This window comes from Lolium rigidum, chromosome 1, assembly GCF_022539505.1.
Source record: "Lolium rigidum isolate FL_2022 chromosome 1, APGP_CSIRO_Lrig_0.1, whole genome shotgun sequence".
Lineage (NCBI taxonomy): Eukaryota > Viridiplantae > Streptophyta > Magnoliopsida > Poales > Poaceae > Lolium > Lolium rigidum.
The window spans coordinates 90,546,192-90,567,499 of record NC_061508.1 but is presented as its reverse complement, the minus strand read 5'-3'; the positions used below and the strand labels follow the sequence as shown (position 1 = coordinate 90,567,499).

The window sequence follows — 21,308 nt, the reverse complement described above, 5'->3', positions numbered from 1 at the left end:
ATTAATCTCGTACCTTTGAAAAGTCGATATAGTAGAAGATGGTTGCTTGGCCAACAAGTACAGCTGCTCGTCATCTGGTGACATTCATGAGACGTGTTTGCAACCAACCGCCGAAAGTCTTCATGTGTTCTCCATCAATCCAATCTTCACGTTGCTCCGGTATTTAGAGCGTAAGATCTCCTTGTGTTCCTCTTTGTACGGAGCCACCAAGATGGAATTAAGTAGAACCGTGTAGTGTGCTTGAGTGAAAGAATGTCCGTCCATACACGTTGCTGATTTCTTTCCTAGCGTGCCTTTTCCACGCAGTCTCCCCTCATAGCGCGATTCAGGAACACCGATCGGCTTAAGGTCGGGAATAAAGTCAACACAAAACTCAATGACCTCCTCTGTTCCATAGCCCTTGGAGATGCTTCCTTCCGGCCTAGCACGGTTATGAACGTACTTCTTTAAGACTCCCATGAATCTCTCAAAGGGGAACATGTTGTGTAGAAATACAGACCGAGAACGCCAATCTCTTCGACTGGTGAACTAGGAGATGTGTCATAATATTGAAGAAGGATGGTGGGAACACCAACTCGAAGCCGACTAGACATTGGACCACATCCTTCGTAAATTTTGTAGAGTAAGTGGATTGATCACCTTCGAGAAATTGCATTGAGGAACGCACATAGCTTCACAATGGGTACTCGAACATTTTCCGCGTAAGCCCCCTCAATGCAACCGGAAGTAATTGTGTCATAATCACGTGGCGGTCATGAGACTTTAGGTTTTGAAACTTTTTCTCCGACATGTTTATTATTCCCTTTATATTCGACGAGAAGCCGGACGGGACCTTGATGCTACTCGAGACTTCAAAAAAGATCTCCTTCTCCTCTTTGGTAAGAGCATAGCTGGCAGGACCTTGATACTTCTCCGGATTCGAGGTTGTTTCCTTCGTGGATACTTTGTCGGTCCTGCCGTGCATCCGGTGTATCTTTTGTCTTCCCATACACGCCCAAGAAGTTTAGCAGGTTCACGCAAAGATTTTTCGTCACGTGCATCACGTCGATTGCGAGTGAACCTCTAAGAATTTCCAAGAGGGTAGCTCCCAAAATATCGACTTCTTCTTCCACATGGGTACGTGTCCGTCAACATCATGCGGAACAGATTGTCCGCCGGGACCCTTTCCAAAGATCACTTCTAAATCCTTGACCATATCATATATAACTTCCCCATTAGGGCGGGTAGGCTTGGTTCGGTTATCCGCCTCACCTCCGAAATGCTTTCCTCTCTTTCTTACGTGATGTTGTTTTGGAAGAAATCGACGATGCCCCGTGTACACATTCTTGTTTCCCAAATAAATACTATCAGCCTCACCTAAACAAGTGTGTGCATGCATTGTATCCCTTGTTTGACTCGCCCGAAATGTTACCAAGAGCAGGCCAATCATTGATGGTTACAAATAACAACGCTCGTAGGTTAAATTCCTTTTGTTCGTGCTCATCCCACACAGGTACACCTTCGTCACGCCACAACTCTAAAAGTTCTTCAACCAATGGCCTCGTGTACACATCAATGTCGTTGCCGGGTTGCTTCGGGCCCCGGATGAGCACCGGCATCATAATGAACTTCCGCTTCATGCACAACCAAGGAGGAAGGTTATAGATACATAGAGTCACCGGCCAGGTGCTATGGACTGGAGCTCGCTCCCCGAAAGGATTAAAGCCATCCGTACTTAGACCAAATCTTAAGTTCCTTGCGTCATCCGAAAATGACTTGAACTCTCCGTCGATTTTTCTCCACCGCGACCCGTCGCGGGGTGTCTCAAAGATCACATCTTTCTTACGGTCCTCTTTGTGCCATCGCAACAACTTGGCATGCTCTTTGTTCCTGGAACAAACGTTTCAACCGTGGTATTATAGGAGCATACCACATCACCTTCGCAGGAACCCTCTTCCCGGGGGTGGACTCACCCTCAACATCGCCAGTGGTCATCTCGCCCGATCTTATACCTCAATGCACTACATACCGGGCATGCATTCAAATTCTCGTACTCCCGCGGTAGAGGATGCAGTCATTGATGCATGCATGTATCTTCCGCACCTCTAATCCTAGAGGGCGTACAACCTTCTTTGCTTCGTACGTGCTAGAGGGCAACACGTTCTCCCCGGAAGCATCTTCTTTATTATTTTCAAGCAACTTTTCAAATCCCTTGTCGAAGTACCATTCTCTCGCCTTCCACCGCAAAGAATTCCAACGTGGTACCCAACTTTTTCCGACCATTTTCGCAATTTGGGTACAACAGTTTGTTGTGATCCTCTAACATTTTCTCCAACTTCAACCTCTCCTTTTCATTTCCGCAGTTCATCTTCGCATCAAGAATGGCCCGACCCAAATCGTCATCCGGGTCATCAAAAATCGGCTCATCGAAAATGAGCTCTTCTTCAGCCTTCGTCTTCCCCCATTCTACTACCACCGTCTTCGGTGAATAAGGGATAGTTGTCACTATCCTCTTCTTCTTCGTTGTCTTCCAATATAACCCCTCTTTCTCCGTGCTTGGTCCAACAATTATAGTCTGGGCATGAAACCATTCTCCAGCAGGTGGACGTGAAGGGTCTTCGAGGTAGAGTAATCCTTCATATTCTTACAGGAACTACATGGACAATACATGAAACCATTCGATCGCCTGTTTGCCTCAGCCACGTTGAGAAAATAATGCATGCCGATAATGAACTCGGGATGGCACCGGTCACCGTACATCCATTGTCGACTCATCTCGCATTTTATATGTATATCAAAAATCATTAAGTACACAACATCATGGATATATGAGTGACCAACTTAATTAATATTCAAGTTCATCACATAAAACTAAGTTTTTTTTATAAAAAAGAAGAGGCTCACCGAGGTTGTACGGTGCCGGCTAGGGGACGACGCTAGCGATCGACGACGGTGAGGACGGGGATGATACTAATTAAAACCTACAAAATATACCATAATTTCAGCTCAAATTGATTATAAAAAAGTAAAATCCCTAACTAAGGCATTTCATCAAACACCTTGCTAGCACTAGAAAAATAGTACGAGTTAAACTATCAAAGAAATGAGCTAAATTAGGAACGCCGGAAGAAAGGATGATATTGCTAACCCTTGGATAGATGGAGGTCGTTAATCTTGTTAAAATGGTGGAGAAAAATAAAGATTATTGGAGTGTGAGAGGTGGAGAAAAATTTAGAGTGTGAGGAAGAAGAAAAAATGAGAGCCAGCATGCAGGGGCTCGGGAAGGGATCTGGGCGATTGATATAGTCTGGTACCCTTTGGTACCGGTTCGTGTTAAGAACCGGTACCAAAGGTCCAGCCCGGGCCCCACCACGCGTCTGAATTTTGGCCGAAGACCTTTCGTACCGGTTCCTAACACGAACCGGTACGAAAGCCCCTCCCAAACCGGTACCAAAGCTCCTCGCCCACCTGAGCCCTCAAACCGGTACAAATGGCCCCATTGGTACCGGTTCGTAAGGGAACCGGTACCAATAGCTTAGATGGATGAGAGGTTTTCTACTAGTGTGGATGCTGCAATCTTGTGCTTGGGGATCGACGATGGAGATCTACGGCATGACTTGCTTAGCTCTGTGGGCATGGACTCTTTCGGATGTTCCATTCTAGCGAGCCTTTTCTCTACGAGAGGAGAAGATCCGAGTGAAAGCTTTGCCTTGGACCTGTTGTCGACGCCGATGATGGTAGCCTCTACGTGCATTGTTTTCCTTCTTAAAGGCACCGTCATCGAGCTTTGCTTCATCTTCAAATGAGTATGGCTTGGACTCTACAGGTAAAAAACCAAGTTTTAGTTAGCTGGAGTGCCAACAGCCGTCTAGATTGGGCGTCGAGGTGGGGCAGCAGTTTCATAGGGTGGTGCAGTTGCTTCCATGGCTTGGGCGTCATTCTTGTGTCACTAGTGCGACAAGGCTGTCGGCCCGATCGCAACGCCTTAGCGGAGATTGTTTGACTTTATGACGGAGCGGTGACCCCAAATGTTGGTGCGACGGCCGTGGTTTGCGAGAAGTTTGCCATGCTTTGCCCGTCACTTCTTTGCGTCGGCTATCCCCATGTCTGCAGAAAACAAAGATTTCGTGCCAAATTCATAGTTGTTAATTTGATAACATGATTTTTGCACTCATTTTCTCTAATTTTTAGTTTGTCAATTAAAAAAATATGTGCTCTTTTAGTTGGTCCGCCCAGCTTTTTCTATCAATCTCCGCCACTGCCAGGCTACGTACATTTGAAGTTTTAGTTGTCATAGCGGCCAAGCACGAAGGATCTTGGTCATGTGCGGATCCGATTGTCGTGGATGTGTGGCAGCGTTCTTCGCAGCTTGAGGCGTGGCTCTAGATCGATGCTGCAATGTTGTGCTTATGGATCGACGGCGGAGATCTGTGACACGACTTGCTTAGCTCCCTGGGCATGGGACCTTTCGAGTTCCATCCTAGCAAGCATTTTCTCTAGGAAAGGAGAAGATCCGAGCGAAAACTTTGCTCGGTGCCGATGATGGTGGCCTCTAGGAAAGGAGAAGATCCAACGACGACGCCTACATGGCTTTGGGCATTGAGGGTGGGGCAACAGTTTCATGGGACGGTGTAGTTTCTTCAATGGCTTGGGCATCATTCTTGTGTCACTATTGCGCCGAGGTTGTCGGCCCGGTCGACGCGCCTCAGCGAAGGTTGCTTCACTTCATGTTATGACAGAGTGGCGACCCCGAATGTTGGTGCGATGGTCGTGGTTTGCGAGAAGTTTGTCGTGTGAACCTTGGGTCTAGATCATGCGGAGTCGTGGCTACAAAGCGAGACCACGACTCCAAAGCGAGAAGTGGTACATAGGGGCAGCGGCCTCTGAAGATGGTATTGGAGGTCTGCTGAGCGTGGCGGAGCAGCTAGATGTCGGGGCAACGTCCTCGAAAATTTCAGTGTTGAAAGCATCCATCTCGTGTCGTGTGGACGATGAGGTTGCCCTCGATGCTGGTAGTCGGCATAGCTTTGGCGGAGCTCCTCCAAGGGTTGATTTATTTATCTTTTTTTTAGAAACGATTTATATTTATCTACATTGGAGGGTCGTGATCCTTGTTTGTTCTCAGGTCTGGAGTGGGCTTGGCCACATTGTATGAGTGGGCATGGCCCTGTGTTGGTTATTGTTGCATGGTTTTGCCTTGTTTTTTTCTTGTCTTCATTTAAAAAGCAAATAAAACCCACAAATCAGCTATGCAGAAAAACATACCAAAATAAAACTTTTAAAAAACCTTTTGAACAGATTTGTATTTCAGGCGTCCACCGTTGGTTTCACGAGCAGGCAGGGCATTTTGTCCCCGGTACAGCTCTTTCCCTGCCCGCCACATCTTTTCGTCGGCTATCCCCATCTCTGCAGAAAACAAAGATTTTGTGCCGTTCCGTGTGATGGATGCAAGCTGCTTTCACGATTGGCGCCCACATCGATCCATCAACTTTTTCCTACCCTTTTCATGCCGAGATAACTAACACTACCAGAAGGATCGAAAGAGCATGGACGAAAAGGGCAAAAAAACCACAGCCCCATATATGTATATATAAATAAATACTCTATTCAACTTTTTTTTGAGAAGAAAATACTCTATTCAACTGAGCATGGAGGAAAAGGAGGAAAAACCACAGCGCCATATTCTTGGAGCCTGCTGGGCTCCCATTGCGCGCGTTGCGCCCATAGTTTTCTGGCTGAGAATGGTGATAGGCATGGGAGTACACAAGACAACGACCATTATTCGCAACAAACCAGGCGTTCTCATCCGTTCATTGGACCTCTTCTTTGTTCGTTGTTCCGTGAACTCACCGGCCAACCTTTCTGCCGACTAGCTGCGGCCCTACCAGAGGAAAAGAAATGCGCACAAATGATAATCTCACTGCCTTTTACTGTCAACACAGTCACCTGAGCTCATCGTCAAACCCAAAACATATTGCTGCAAAAGAGCCTGGCCGCAAATTAAGAAGCAAAGCCAGGCAAAACATTTTATTGGTGATGATGATTGGAGGGTGAGCGATGGAGTTAAAATCAGAGGGTGCTACTGCTACAGCCTAGAGTTTGTAGCAGAGCGCTATTGGGAAGTTTGTATGAACATGAACATGAACATGGGCATGGGTATGGTTGGGGTGTAGTATACAGCAACGTCACAGCTAGCAAAACTATACAATCTTTCCTCCCATCCATCGATCCATCTCCACTTCTTCTCAGTCACATGAATCCTTGATGATGCCACTGCTCCATTGCCCACCCTCCCCTGCTTATGCCTTATACATTTCCTGATGTCGCCTTTCAGCCACAGCATGCCTACCCCAAACCCCAAAAGAAAACGAAACTAGCATGGCATTACACCTTCCTGTCCCCAAAATAATCTTGTTTCCAAATTCTCCAGGCCTTGTACAACGGAGAGTCTAGAGACTGATATCATTGATGCTTGCTCGCCGCGCAGGTGCAATTGGCGCGGCTCTCGTTGATCACCTTCAAGTGAAAAAGATAGGAACGAGTAGCTGTCAGCGCCCAGTTCCGAATCATGTACTCTACTAATTCAGATAAGATCAGTAAAAGGTTGCCCTTCGCCCACGGCCACAGGGCAAAGCGGGTTCTTTGATTTCGACCTTACTGGCCAGAAAAGCCTACCCACTAATTAAACAGAACTATTGAGTTAATCTTAATAATAAGAGGATCATGTGGTTACCTTAACCTGGTCCTGGAGCTCCTTGATGTAGTCGACAGCCAGATCCAGCATGTCAGATGTGTTGGTTTGCTGCAATAGAAATGGAGTTTGCGCAGGAAGACAGGTTAATTTTGGGTGTGGTCCTCGCATAGCAAATCTGGTAACCACACTGTTCTAGTATCTCCTATTGGGTACAGGCTACTGACTAGGGAGTGGGGGCTGGCTGAGCTTAGCTGAGGAGATAGTGTGTACCTTGTCCATGTTGGGGACGAGCTCCTGCAGCTTCCTGATTCGCTCGCTGATCTTGGTCCTCCGAACCTGCCCATATTCAGATCATCTTGTTGATCAGCATGGTCTAGGAAGAAACCACTTACAGTGTCAATCGAAGACGAGAAGTTGTGGGGAAGAAGAAGAGGAAGAGCGTGGGTGGATTTTACCCGCTCCGCGATGCTGCGTGGGTGCGTTGCGCAGCCGCGCTTGGCCCGGATCTTGCAGGGCACGGCGTCCTGGAACTGGAGGAACTTCTCGATGGCGGCCATCTCCGACGAGGTCTTGGGCAGGCTGAACTGGTGCGACAGCCCGTTCTGCGACACTCGAAAACCCTTCCGTCAGTAAAACGGAAATCAATGGAATGGTGGTGCTGTATAAAAAACCTCGACATGGACGCACCTGGGCAGGCTCAGCGGACTCCCGCTGGCGCTTGACGCCGGAGGACATGTTCTCGGACATGAGCGACGACTCCTCCCACCCGGCGCCCATGGGGTATCCGGGGATGTAGCCCCGGCCGCCCCCGGAGGCCTCGGGGCTGCTGCCGCCGAGATCCTCGCTACCCATCTCGGAGATCTGCGACATGAGGGAGCCCTGGCGCGACGAGAAGCTGAGCTGCCCCTTGAGCCTGCTGCCGGAGGAGTCCACGCCAGCGCCGGCGGCTCCAGTGGCGGCGCCGTTCCTGAAGCCCGCGCTCATGCCCGCCCTCAGCATGCTCTCGTACCCTGAATTTAGCAGAGGATTGAGTTCCCGAAATAGAAAGAAATGCTCTTCGGCAAGAGCGGGCCGTAATAACTGCGGGCGGGCTCTGCGGCGAGCAGGAAGCAGGAACTGGGGATAGTACCAAAAGAAGGCCGAATTAAGGAAGGAGTGGTGGTGGTACAGGGACGAACCGTTGTCCATGTTCAAATGATTGAGGAAGCCGGCGGGGGAGCTGCTCTGGCGGAGCAGGCTGCTGCCGGCGGCGACGGCCGCGGCGGGGGCGTCCATCCCGCCGGAGCTGACGGTGCGGTAGAGCCCGTCCACGCCGGGGGCCATCTGCTGCTGCTGGTGCTGGTGCTGGGAGTGGAACATCATCTGTTGCTGCTGCTGGGACGCCATGGCGGCGGCGGCCTCGTCGGTGAAGTGGGCCGGCGGCGGGGTGGGCGGCTTGCTGTCCCGGATCTGGTGGTCGGCGAGGAAGCGGGAGAAGACGTTGTTGTCGGCGGTGGCGTCGGGGCTGGCGGCGCGGGGCAGGAACTCCTCGCAGACGTCGCCGAGCAGCGTGCTGGGCGCCGATCTGTACCTGAGCAGGCCGGAGGAGTTCATCGTTGGCGGCGGCGGCTGCGGCGGGTGGACCGGCAGGTTCAGATCCTTGGACACCGGCGAGCCGTACATCAGCTTGCTAATCCCCCACACCCCTCTCTCTCTCTCTCTCTCTCTCCTTCCTCCCAAACACCAATTCTCTCCTGAACAAATCAGACAATCCTCGCCATGACCGCACACGGAGAGGAGGAATCAATCGACCAATTCAGCTTCCTCGAGGAGAAGAAAAAGAAGGGAGACTTTCCAGGAGACGAGCTGAAACACTCGATTGCTTTTTCTTCCAGCTGCTTGAGCTCGGGAGATCGAGCAGCTGCCCCCTCTACTCCTATCCGCAAGCCCGAGGCTTTGTTTACGGCGAGCGAGGGAGGGAAAAAAAAAATGGTGGGAGAGGAGATCGCGCAGCAAAACCAAGCAGATGGAGGTGGTGGGTTGCTGCTGCTTTTGCGGGGCTAGTTTAATCCAAGGGGATGATGGATTGGGGGCTCTGTGATTGTGTGTGCGTGGAGCAAATTTTATATGTGTGTGTGTGTGTGTGGGAGTGAGCGCTCTCGGACGGGGCCATGCTCTGAGACGACGGGGAAATGACGAGGGTACCCTCCGCCGCTGTTGCTTCTTTCGTGCTCGTGCGAGGGCACGGGGCGAGACGGGATACCGGGGCCGCGCCGATGCTTTCGCCTCAACATGGAGCCCTGGAGGTGACCGCCGGTGCGCGTGTTTACCCAAGTTCTTCCGGTCGATAGTGCATCCGTCAGAGCATCTCCAGCCGTTGGGCTGCCCACGCACAAATCCGGTGATATTTTCGTCCGAATTAGAGGAAAATTTGGTCTGGGGAGGCCTATTTTCCCAGCCGCGAGTTCAGGATGGATGTAAGTATTTTGACGTAATTCGGCGAATTCAGACAAAATTGGGCGAAACTCGTTCAAACATAAGCGAAATTTAATGATATTTAACATGTAGAGTCGAGTTCGTACATAAATAGGCCGGAATTCGTACATATATTTGTGGCAAACTAAACCTTAAACTAAAAAGCGGCCTCCTACATGCCGAAATAGCGGTAGAAGGTGCACTGGATCAGCTGGGATCGAATGAGTGCACCTAAGAGGAGGGGAGGGATGGGTTTTAGAAATTTCTCCGTTTTCAATCAGGCGCTCTTGGCCAAGCAAGCGTGGCGGCTTCAGACTAACCCAGAATCCCTTTGTTCTAGAGTGCTTCGGGCCAGATATTTCAAGAATGGGCAGTTTATGTCGGCAAACTGTCCGAAGGCTGCCTCATTCACGTGGAGAAGCATACTGCATGGTAGAGAGCTCTTATCGGATGGTCTGATCACGAGAGTTGGAGATGGGGCAGATATTGATGTCTGGAAGGACAATTGGATTCCTCGCTCTGGTCTTAAACGCCCACTGGGGCCTAAACCAAATTCTGAGGTGACTAAGGTTGCTGAGCTGCTCCTTCCAGACGGTAGAGGGTGGAATTTGGCGAAGCTTCATGACTGCTTCTATGATGCGGACGTGGATGATATTGTGAAGATACCCGTAGGTCGAGCTGGCACCAGAGATTATTCTGCATGGAACTATACAAAAAACGGGTTATTCACAGTAAAGTCAGCCTACCATCTAAAGATGCAATCGAAGCGGAGCCAGAGGGACAGGGCGACCTCGTCATCCTCGTGTGACGAACACAGGGGCTGGTTGGCCTTATGGGCGGCTGAGGTACCGGGGAAAGCCAAGATACATGTGTGGAGGCTCTTAGAGAATGGGCTGGCTGTAGGTGACGAGCTGCAGCGAAGAAACATAAAGCAAGGAATCCTGTGTGCTGTGTGTAACCGGGAGGAATCCCTCATGCACAGGTTCTGGAGATGTCCTCACTCTGCACGGACTTGGGACCTGCTGCGGGATCAAACAGGCTTCGCGCTGACTGCACCTTCCTCTCGCGTGCTTTCGTCGCGGGAGCTGCGGGATTGGTGTCTGGACTGGTTGGGCAAGCTTAATGATAAGGAGCTCGCCATGGCAGTGATGGTGCTGTATCAGCTCTGGCTTGCTAGGAACGAGACGAGAGATGGGACGCCGATCATTGATCCCTCGGATGTGGCTACGCGGTCGATTTTCTTGGTGGAGGAATGGGCAGGTCTAAAACCCTCACAGGTTCCCAGTTCGGCAAGGCCGACTGAGCGATGGCAGGTCCCAGCGATTGGATGGCACAAAGCCAATGCAGATGGTGCGTTCTCATCGGAGAGAGGTAATGGAGGGTGTGGTGTGGTTCTTCGGGATCACCATGGCCAGTTCTTGGCTGGAGCTAGCCATTTTTTGACCTCCGTTGCGGATCCTGAAGGCGCAGAAGTGGAGGCTTGCAGGAAAGCGCTGGTGCTAGCAAGGAATATGGGAGTGGCAAAAGTGTGCTTGGAGACAGACTCACTGAGTGTGGTATCAAAGCTTCAGAGCAGGGAGTTGGATCGGTCTCTGTATGGTCCGGTTCTGGAAGAAATAAAGGCTCTGCTGATGGACTTTGAGGATCACTCGGTCAGACATGTGCGTCGATCTGCTAATGGAGTGGCGCATTGCTTAGCTAAATTAGGCTGCGGTAATAATCTATGTAATTCATGGCTGGGTTCCCCGCCAGGTTGTATTGTGACTCTTCTGGCAACTGATTGTGCCTAATATATGCAGCCGTTTGATCTCAAAAAAAGCGGTAGAAGGCCGTGTAGTCGCCGCCGTCATCATCGTCGCTCGAGCCGGCGTCGTCCTGGGGCGGCGGCGCCTCGTACCAGCGGCTCGTACCCTGGCCAGCGTCACCGGCGCGTGGCGGCGACGCCGGTAGATGTCGTCGTCGCTGCTCTCCTCGAGCTTGATCACCTCCCTGGGCGCGGCGTTCCTACCGGCGGATGGTGCGGCGGCGCGGGCGGCGAGTTGACGCGCGGCGGCTAGATCCAGCAGCCGCCGCTGCTGCTCCGCCTCCCGGCGCTCCCAATCGCGCCCGGACCACTCCGGTGCGGCGTCGATGGGGAGGCTGTTGTCGGCGGGCACCGGGTCCTTCGGCCGACCCGGCGATCGCCTCCGCCACCGTGGCGTCCTCCGCGCGCTTCGCCTCCTCCTCGGCGAGCTGGTTGGCGGCGGCCGCGGCGGCCTCCTTCTTCGCCGACTTCCTCTTCCGCCCGCGCTGCGAAGAGGAGGGTTGGTCGCGGATGACGAGGGCACCGCTGCTGCGCCCTCTGGTCGGCGGTGGAGACGCCGGCTCCTTCTTGACGCGCGCCGGTGTCGACGGAGACGACGGATCCTTCTTAACGAAGACCGACGTTGACCCGCCGGACCTGGACGCCGACCTTGACCCAGACGAGGAGGAGGACGGCGCCATCCTCCTCGGCAGCCAGGAGCTACCGCGCTGGCGCGCGACCACGCAGCCGCCTCCGGGCCGGCGGCATTTGCAGGACGGGGGAATTCCCGCCCTCGATGTGCGCGAGCACATTCGAGAGGGTGCGGCCAGGCGCGCTCCACCACCGGCGGCGGCCGACGGCATTGTTCCTTGCCGGAGGAGGAGGAGGGCCGTCATATGCGGCGAGTGCGCGCTCGTACCTGCGCCGGAAGAACTCGCTCCACGAATCGTACGCGTCGGGGAAGAAGCGCGGCTCCGCGCGCTGCTGATGACCCACAAGTATAGGGGGTGTATCGTAGTATCTTCGATAAGTAAGAATGTCGATCCCAACGAGGAGCAGAAGGTGTTGACAGGCAGTTTTGATGAAGGATTCACTGTAAATGCTCACGGACAAGTATTCGGGGGTTTTGATGTAACGGATGAATAAAGTACGAGTAAGTAAAATGCGAGAGAAATAATTGCAGCGAGTGGCCCAATCCTTTTTAGCACAAAGGACAAGCCGGTTTGTTTACTTATAATGACCAAACGTTCTCGAGGACACACGGGATTTTAGTCTAGTGCTTTCGCTACATACGGTTGATTAATCTTCATTGTTTTGATAAGTGTTGTGTGGGTGAACCTATGCTAATGTACCGCCCTTCCTAGGACTAATACATACTTGTGATTATACCCCTTGCAAGCATCCGCAACTACAAGAAAGTAATTAAGATAAATCTAACCACAGCCTTAAACTCGAGATCCCGCGATCCCTCCCGCATCGATATACCAACGGGGTTTAGGTTTCGTCACTCCGGCAACCCCGCAATTGGCAAACGAGTACAAGATGCATTCCCCTAGGCCCATAAATGGTGAAGTGTCGTGTAGTCGACGTTCACACGACACCACTAGAAGAATAACACCACAACTTAAATATCATAACATTGAATATTACTCAACCATAGTTCACTACTAACATTTAGACTTCACACATGTCCTCAAGAACTAAACGAACTACTCACGAGACATCATATGGAACATGATCAGAGGTGATATGATGATGAATAACAATCTGAACATAAACCTTGGTTCAATGGTTTCACTCAATAGCATCAATAACAAGTAGAAATCAATGCGGGAGAGTTTCCCCTATCAAACAATCAAGATCAAACCCAAATTGCTACAGCGGTGACAATGTCCAGCGGTGGAGATGGCGGTGATGATGGTGGAGATGATGATGATGGTGATGGAGATGATGTCCAGCTCGATGGCGGTGACGATGGCGTCGATTTCCCCCTCCGGGAGGGAATTTCCCCGGCGGATTCTCGCCCGCCGGAGAGCTCTTTCTCTCTCGGTGTTCTCCGCCCCGCGAGGCGGGCCGTAACCCTTCGTGAGGATTCCTCCGTGGCTTAGGTCTTCGGGACGAAGGGTTTCGCGAAGAAAAGGAGGCGAAAGAGGGTCGAGGGGGCCCCACACCACATGGTGGCGCGGCCGAGCCATGGGCCGCGCCACCCTATGGTGTGGGCCCACCATGGGTCCGAGTGGCTCCCCTTCACGGCTTCCTTCGTCATCTGGAAAAATAGGATTTTTGGTAAAACTCCCTTCCACAGTTGATCTTCCGAAATATTGCATCCTGACGGTGCTTTTTCCAGCAGAATCCTGGCTCCGGTGCTCGCTCTCCAAATAATCATGAAACATGCAAAATAGATGAAATAACATAAGTATTGTGTCCCAATATGAAATATATCAATGAATAACAGCAAATTATGATATAAAATAGTGATGCAAATTGGACGTATCAACTCCCCCCAAGCTTAGACCTCGCTTGTCCCCAAGCGAAACTGAACTCGGTAAACAGGACCGCATGTTTATGGAGTGAAGAGTCGATAAATAAAATACGGACAAGAAGCATCATATTCATTCACACAAGACATTATAGTAAACAACTTCCTCATATAACTCAACTTGAAACAAGTATAAGGTAATCACAAATAAAGGTGCATAAGAGATCATAATTGGTGATGGCAAACTTTGCTCTTGGTCAGAGAACATTTAACAGATTACACTTATCTATTGAGCAGCGCTCTTATATTAAAGCTTATGGTAAACTTGCATACTCAATCATATTAATCATTGATGACTTTCAAAGCTATATTCATTCAGGGCAAAACTTTTACTAAACAAGAAAGAGTAAAGGCATGATGAAGCAAATCACAATATAGTAGTTTGATCACAACAACTCAAATGCTTGCTTGAGATGGAGGGAAATAGGTTTACTGACTCAACATAAAGTAAAAGACGAGGCCCTTCGCGAGAGGAAGCGGGGATTAAATCATGTGCTAGAGCTTTTTCAGTTTTGAAATCATATAAAGAGAATAAAAGTAAAGTTTTGAGAGGTGTTTGTTGTTGTCAACGATCGGTAGCGGGTACTCTAACCCCCTTGCCAAACGGACCTCCAAAGAGCGGCTCCCATGAAGGACGTTATCTCTACCAGCAAGGTAGATCATCCCTCTTCTCTTTTGTTTACACATGTACTTTAGTTTATTTAAGGATGACACTCCCCCAACCTTTGCTTACACAAGCCATGGCTAACAGAATCCTCGGGTGCCTTCCAACAATCTCAAACCATGGAGGAGTGTCTATTGCAAAATTAAGTTGCTTACTGATGAATCGAGGGCAAAACATGTGAAGAGAATTATTAATGAAAGTTGATTAATTGGGGCTGGGAACCCCGTTGCCAGCTCTTATTGCAAAATTATAGGATAAGTGGATGAAGCCACTAGTCCATTAATGGAGGCTGCCTAACAAGACTGAAAGATAAAACACCACATACTTCCTCATGAGCTATAAAACATTGACACAAATAAGAAGTAATAAATTTTGAATTGTTTAAAGGTAGCACATGAAGTATTTACTTGGAATGGCACAAAATATCATGCAGTGGGTAGATATGGTGGACACAATTGGCATAGGTTTGGGTTCAGGTTTGGATGCACGAGAAGTATTCCCTCTCGGTACTGAGTCTTTGGCTAGCAAGGTTAAATAGAAAGCATAGGAGTTTGAGGGAAACAAACAAATATACATGTGATAGAAACAATCATGCATCTTACTTGTAAGTACAAACAGTTTTAACTTTAGAATACTAATGCTAAGGACTGATAAGAAAGATAATAATATCTTCTACATGTACTTCCTCTATTCTTCTTAAACTCAAAGTGTTGTTGCTATTGACCATTGCTAAGTTTGCCAAAACCAAATAGATTTACTCAATGCTCCCAAAGTGGTACCAATACTAAAATCAAGATCAATCATATAGTAGAAATTGCAAACTAAAATAAGGTGTGCAATACGTAAATGATAAGACTTCTCATTAATATTCCATAACGATAACTCACACCAAGGGATACATAGACAAACTAAAGGAGAGATACTTCCACACTGCAACCCATCTTATACGATAACTTCCCTACTCATGATATGACACTACTTGATAGTAAAAAGTAAAAGGTAATGATAATGTGATACCGCGGCACTCCCCCAAGCTTGGAACAAACCAAGGGGATGCCAATACCGATGATGGATTACTCCTTTGGCGATGGTGGTGATGAATTCCTCACAAGCTTCTCCACAAGCTCCCGAAGCTCGTCAATCTTGTACATAAGGTTGCGGATCATCTCCGAATTGTGCTCGACGCGATTAAGAAGTATGTCCGACGGCGAGTCCCAATTCTTGGAGTTATTTCCCCAACCTTCGGCTTCGAGGCTTCGTCCTTCCTGCAGTGTTAGAACGATCTATATCCCAGTTGCTAGGAAATGCTGCCTTGGGGTCCTTTCAATTTGATTATTGTAGATTAGATTGCGGAAGGGATGGTGAATGCCTGAAGAAGATGTCCTTGGAGCTAGGTAATGACGGGGAAATCCTCCTCCGGTCCTAATCCGTGCGCTCTTATTGGCGTTGAACGAGTCTGACACCACTCCGATGCTTGCAATGGTGGTGCGCGGGCGCTCTTGCGGAACTTCTTCGACTTCCTCTTCATCCTCCTTTGCTTCTTCCTTGACGCTCTTGTCCTCTTCTTTCCACTCACAATCTTGATTATCTTCATCCGGAAGCTCCTTGCCCTTGTTCTTGGAGACCATGGTGCTTCTAAACTGAAAACAGATCCTGGCGAGAAACGGCTCGAAACAAAACACGTCGAGAAAACGATATACGGACCTCCGGGGGTCCGGGGGATTATATAATAAAAAATTTCAGAACAAACGGAAAGTACCAGGTCGAACCAGAGTCGGAAAGGGGCGACGAGGCGGTGCCACCATAGGTCGGCGCGGCCAGGCTGGGGCCCGCGCCGGCCTGTGGTGGCACGCCCTCGTGCGTGCTTTCCACTCCGTTTCGATCTCGTAATTTTTCTTATTTTCCAAAAACAGGAAAAATATTGTTCGGAAAGTAAATCGCGAACTTTTCATTACCAGTTGTTGGCGTCAGAAACCCACCGGCGGGCAGTGACTGGAAACACAGTAGAGCCGGGAACAACTAGGGCTGCGGCTGGCCCCAGTCCCTCAGAGCGACGGCCCGCAAAGCCTCCTGGTCACACGTCCGATGCTATCGCAAGAGCGTGCCACCTGACCTATACCTGGTCGGGAAGGTGTTGGATGATGCCTCGCTTAGTTTCCTGCTTGGCATACACGTAAACATTAAATACGAGCCTCGATCGGCTCTCGAGTTGTCCCGTGAATCGGCTCAAAGAGCCGATCCACCCATGATTCGTACAAGGTGTCCGAATATATGGTGGTCCTGCTTGATCAAGATAAAGTTAACGCGATCTACGACGATTTAGGGTTTTCACCGCATAATCGAATCATCCTACTCACGATTGGGCCTCGCGCTCGCGTACGGTGACCGTAAGCCGATCCTAGATAGGGCCTAAAAACCAACACGAGGTTGATCCCCGGAACATCCTCGTCTAGGGCTAGCAAACTCCACCCTACACGCCGCTGGATCCTCCAACCCTTTGTAAGGCCTAACTATTGCGGATGTTAAACTAATCCTTGATGAACAAGGAGCAACCGTAACGGATCGGATCTACTAAACTATGATCAAGCGGGTGCCGCCCTACACCTAAGATAGGTGTAAGGGCGGCTAGATGCATAAGGGTTGCACTACGACGAGCATATGATACGAAGAACAATGCTAACCCTAACACATCTAAGATAACTACGTTGCTCGCCATCAAAAAGGCTTCGGCACGAGCAACGCATGAACAACGTGGGTAGGCTTGTGCTGCCTAGATCGCAAGATGCGATCTAGGCAGCATGGTGCTTACCGGAGAAACCCTCGGGACGAAGGAGTTGGCGATGCGCCGAGATTTGTTTGTGTTGAACGTTGGTTGTTTATTTCATAAACCCTAGATACATATTTATAGTCCAAGGGACTTTCTAATTCAAGCGTGCACCTAACCGTGCACGGGTAAAACTCTAACTCCTAACCGATACATATCCTACTATGGTACAGATACACGGGCATGCTAGCCCAAACTTTGCATACAAGGCCGATTCACATATTTCTTCCGTATATAATCTTTACGCCCATCTTGATCGCGGCCCACCTCTGACCTGGTCAAATTCCGGTGATAACACATGCCCCCCTGGTTTTGGAATTAATAATTCCAAAATCACCCTGTTTTTCTCTTCGTCGGGTCATGTCATGGCAGAGCAGAACCGTCGCAGCATTTCTCATCATGATGCCCTGTCTCCTCAACTATTCCGCGTGATTTGACCGCTGTCTTTGGGCACCGCCTTCTCGGAAACTGCTGTGGCATTGAGTTTCTACTATAGCCCCTTTATTTAAACGCCCTGAGCAGTTTGCCACTCCATCACTTTGCCCCGTTCTGGCCATCGGCACCCAAAAAACCCCCAATCTCCCATAGCCATGTCTTCCTCTTCTTCCTCCTCCACCTCATCGGTCTTCTCTGACTCTTCCTCCTCTCGCGAGCCGACGCCGGAGTGGGGCTCGTTGGCGGCGCACGACATCCTCGCCCCGACGACGTGGGACAAAGAGGAACATGATTCCTCCATCTGGTCGGAGGATGACAAATCCCTGACCGATGGAGAGGGCGACCTTCAATTCCTCGTCGAAGGGGAAGAGGAGGCAGAGAGCGAGGACGACCGCTTCTCCCGGGACGATTTCACCTCCTCCGAGGAAGAAGCGGAGGAGGACGACGATGACTCCCTTGAAGGTTACCCACCAGCAAAGCGCCTCCGCACCTGGTGGGACGATGACAGCGATGACGATGATGAGGAAGATGAGGCTCCCGCAGAAGGCTACGGAAGCTCCGATGAAGAGCCTATCAGCAGTTGCGCCGGAGGCAGCGACGACGAGGGCAGCAATGGCCCCTAGATTAGGGATCAGTAGTAGTAGTTGGCTTTTGCCCTCTTCTCCCTTGAGCAATCGGCTCTTTGCTTATAAGAAATCCCTCTATTAATGAAGAAAATATTCCTCAATTTGATTTTGCCGATTTCCTTTATGCCAATTTAGCCGATTTCCCTTCATACTGATTCCGCCGATCGTCACTTAGCCAATGCTTAATGAGCCGATGACAACGCATCGGTCTCTCATGACCCATTCTTCACCCCTTTGACATCGGAGCGATCGTGAATTTGATCAATGCCCGAAAGCTGAGGTTGACATATCAATCCTTCACAATCTATCTTTCGCCTTTTCCAACCGATGACTTTGAGCTCTGGCGGACAACCGAGCGGATCAACGCCCTTACGAGAGCCCCGGAACCACTCGCTGAAACGACTTGATGCTGAAGTCGATACCTGCAGGTTTTCAGATATTCAGTGATACTCTTCAAACCTGCCCAATCCCCTTTAAAAAAGGTTATGATGGAGGGCTATCCGATGAAATCCCAATCGGCTTCTTAAGAACAGAATATCTACGCAGTCAGTTGCCCCCCGAGCCTTTACCAAGGCAAGCATAGCAGTGGGCTAACCAAACGTGTCGCCATCGGTTTCCAAGTCATGATGCAGAGCCAGCCGATTTCAACAAAAATCGGCTCTCCAGAGCAGAGAACCTTCAGAGTGAGCTGCCCCCCGAGCTTCTTCAGTCCACTTCTCGTGCCTTGCGAGTCGGATCAGCTCCTTCCTTTGGCGGATTTGATGCAATCCATCCTTAACCCGATCTCGCACGTCCATGCTCGTTCTTGGCATTGGTCGTGGTCATGATCCTCAAACTGCCCCACCGATACCGCGGACACGACTACTCGCAAAGAGAACCCGGAGATCCTTGAAGAGAGGATCCACTTCCTGCTCCATTGATCCTCTGATTATAACAGTTATACCTCTTGAGTCGATGGCCATGCATCGGCTTCATATCCTTAAGTCGATGTCTGCTGCATCGGCTGTGCTTAAAAACATTTTGAATTTTTTACGGCCGATTTATGTATCGGCCCCCACACTTCAACACCCATCATCAAAGGATATCTTAGGCAGCCGGGCGTTTGAAAGATACTCCTTCTTCATATCCTCGTGTTTTATCCACCTAGATGCCCCCCGAGCCGATTCTGTCAAGAGAATTGATGGTATCGGCTCTTTAGGTATTCCCTGTTGGATCAAATGTTGAACCCAAGCAGAATGGAAGGTGAGGATAATTTTGGCCGATTGCTGGAATCGGCCTCCACGTTGCTTGTTCGATGAAGGTTTTGTAATGTTCCTCCATAAACTTTTTGGGGCCGATCACAAGGATCAGCCTCGCCACGTTCGTCCATCGACGTTTGCTTTGTTACACAGTCGGCCGGTGGATAAAACCAGCCTAACCCCGTTCTTTGTCACGTCGATGCGCTCGCAGTCGTCCAAATTGATGCCCGAGAGTGGCTCTTGGCCCGATGTCTCCCAAACGTCCATGCCGGCTGTTGAAATCTCGACCGAATCATCTCGCGTGGACGACTTCTACTTCATCTCCATCCCACTCGTATTAGGCATTGGTGCATCGTGGACGGAATGCAACAGCTTGGCGTGGATCCAATCTCTCCCTAGTAGGACAAGCATAGGTACTCTTGCCGTCGACAATAAAGAACGTCGTAGGGACAGTTTTCCTTCCTACGGTCGGATCCACATTCGAACACCTTGTGCGTCGATGCTTGGCCGTTGAAATCGCTCAGTGTTACATTGGTCTTGATCAGATCCGAGCTGGAGCGTCCCAACCGACGTAGCATGGAGTACGGCATAATTTTAACTGCCGCTCCGGTGTCCACCAACATCTTGTTGAAAGGCTGCCCATTGATGTAACCTCGCAAGTACAGGGCCTTCAGATGCCTGTAACTTCTTTCTCGCGGCTTCTCAAAGATGACCGGCCGTGGGCTGTCCAGTTGTGCCACAGGTGCTTCGTATAATCCTTGAGCGCTAAACTCCGTTGGAAGGATGAAGACCATGTTTGTGCTAGCCGATGTCTCATCATCGGCTTTCCTTTGCTTGGGGCGCCACTCTTTTCTTTGTGGCCGACCTTCTTCGTCCGTGGTTCGCTGAATTTTGGCGGCCGGATCAGGCCGTGCCTTCCTCAACGTGTGCAGGTATAATCTTTCAGCTTCCTCCAACCCACGCAGACGCTGAACCCTTCGCTTCTGGGAACGGCTGAGCCCATCAGGGCACCACCTTGGCCGATGATACTTATCTTCTTCATCATCGTCCTCCAGTTCCTCGAGATCTTCCACCCGAGCGGACTCAGCATGCTTGGTCCGAGGCGGGAGAGGCCCTAGACGCTTGAACACGGACACGTTAGCTGCATCCTTCTTCCTTTGTTTACATTCTGGGCAATTGCCGATTGTTGGCAATCGGCTCATTCCTGAATCCCAGCAGTGTCTGAAGAAGGGGCAGTCCCAGTGCCTATCCATGTCGTCTTGCTCCATCGACTTTTCTTTGGCGTGGCGCTCGTATCGCTCCTCGTCGTGATCATGCCGACGACGTCTACTGTCGTCCCTAGCCAGACGATCTTCATCATCATCGTCGTTGTATCGCCGGCGTTGGTCATACTGGCTCACATACTTGTTGAGGAGGTGATCAGAGAGAGGTCGCTGATATCTTGTGTTTTTCACTTCTCCCTCTGTGACGTAGCGCTTGCCGTCTTGGCGGAGCCGATCGCGTGGAGCGGCTTCCTCTGTGTCTTTGCTATGAGAGCAACTGCCCTCATCTCCGTCCTTACCAGAGCGGTGTCCAGGTCCTACCATGTTGATATTGCACGAGAACTCTGGCTGGCATCCTTCATGGTAAGTACACTCTACCAAATTAACGGCGTATGCCGGTGAACTCGGCACTTCCGGTGCTGCTGATGCGCATGGCAACGGTGGACGGGACTGGAGTGGCACCTCTCCTTGACAGGTCCCGCGAGCTGGTCTTGGCAGAGGGTACTGATGGCTCATGACTTCCTGGATCACGCGCAGAGCGACACGCTCCAAAGTGTTCACCAGGCTCTCAGAGTGGCGGTGCAGCGAATGAGCCACCATGAAGCTGATCTCCTGACGCAGCGACCTGGTACGTTCTTCGGACGGGGTGGAAAGGTCCACTCCATCGAGTGCGCCTTCAGGTGAGAATCCCTTCCACCTGATGCCATGGGAGCGGGTTCTGTGGAAAGAGCCGATGAGTTCGGCTTCGAGGACTGCCTTGATCTCGTCATGCTTCTTCTTGAGCTCGTCAGTCAGATCCTCGTACTTGAC

The 21,308-nt window shown here is 50.3% G+C and overlaps 1 protein-coding gene across 1 annotated transcript; it reads right to left on the bottom strand.

Annotated features, from left to right (window-relative positions):
* Positions 1 to 5,979: 5,979 nt before the first annotated feature.
* On the bottom strand, positions 5,980 to 8,756 carry LOC124693298 (transcription factor bHLH130-like). Its single transcript, XM_047226799.1, has 6 exons — positions 7,852 to 8,756; positions 7,361 to 7,683; positions 7,129 to 7,275; positions 6,944 to 7,009; positions 6,713 to 6,781; positions 5,980 to 6,495 (listed from the first exon to the last, which is right to left on the bottom strand). Exons 1-6 carry the CDS (start codon positions 8,333 to 8,335, stop codon positions 6,442 to 6,444), a joined length of 1,143 nt encoding a protein of 380 aa, XP_047082755.1. The 5' UTR covers positions 8,336 to 8,756; the 3' UTR covers positions 5,980 to 6,441.
* Positions 8,757 to 21,308: the final 12,552 nt, after the last annotated feature.

Coding starts and splice junctions, on each gene's coding strand:
- LOC124693298 (XM_047226799.1), bottom strand. CDS start 8,335: ATGTACGGCTCGCCGGTGTCCAAGGATCTGAACCTGCCGGTCCACCCG. Junction 7,684..7,851: donor TCATTTGAACATGGACAACG/GTTCGTCCCTGT, acceptor TGCTAAATTCAG/GGTACGAGAGCATGCTGAGG. Junction 7,010..7,128: donor CACGCAGCATCGCGGAGCGG/GTAAAATCCACC, acceptor GAATATGGGCAG/GTTCGGAGGACCAAGATCAG.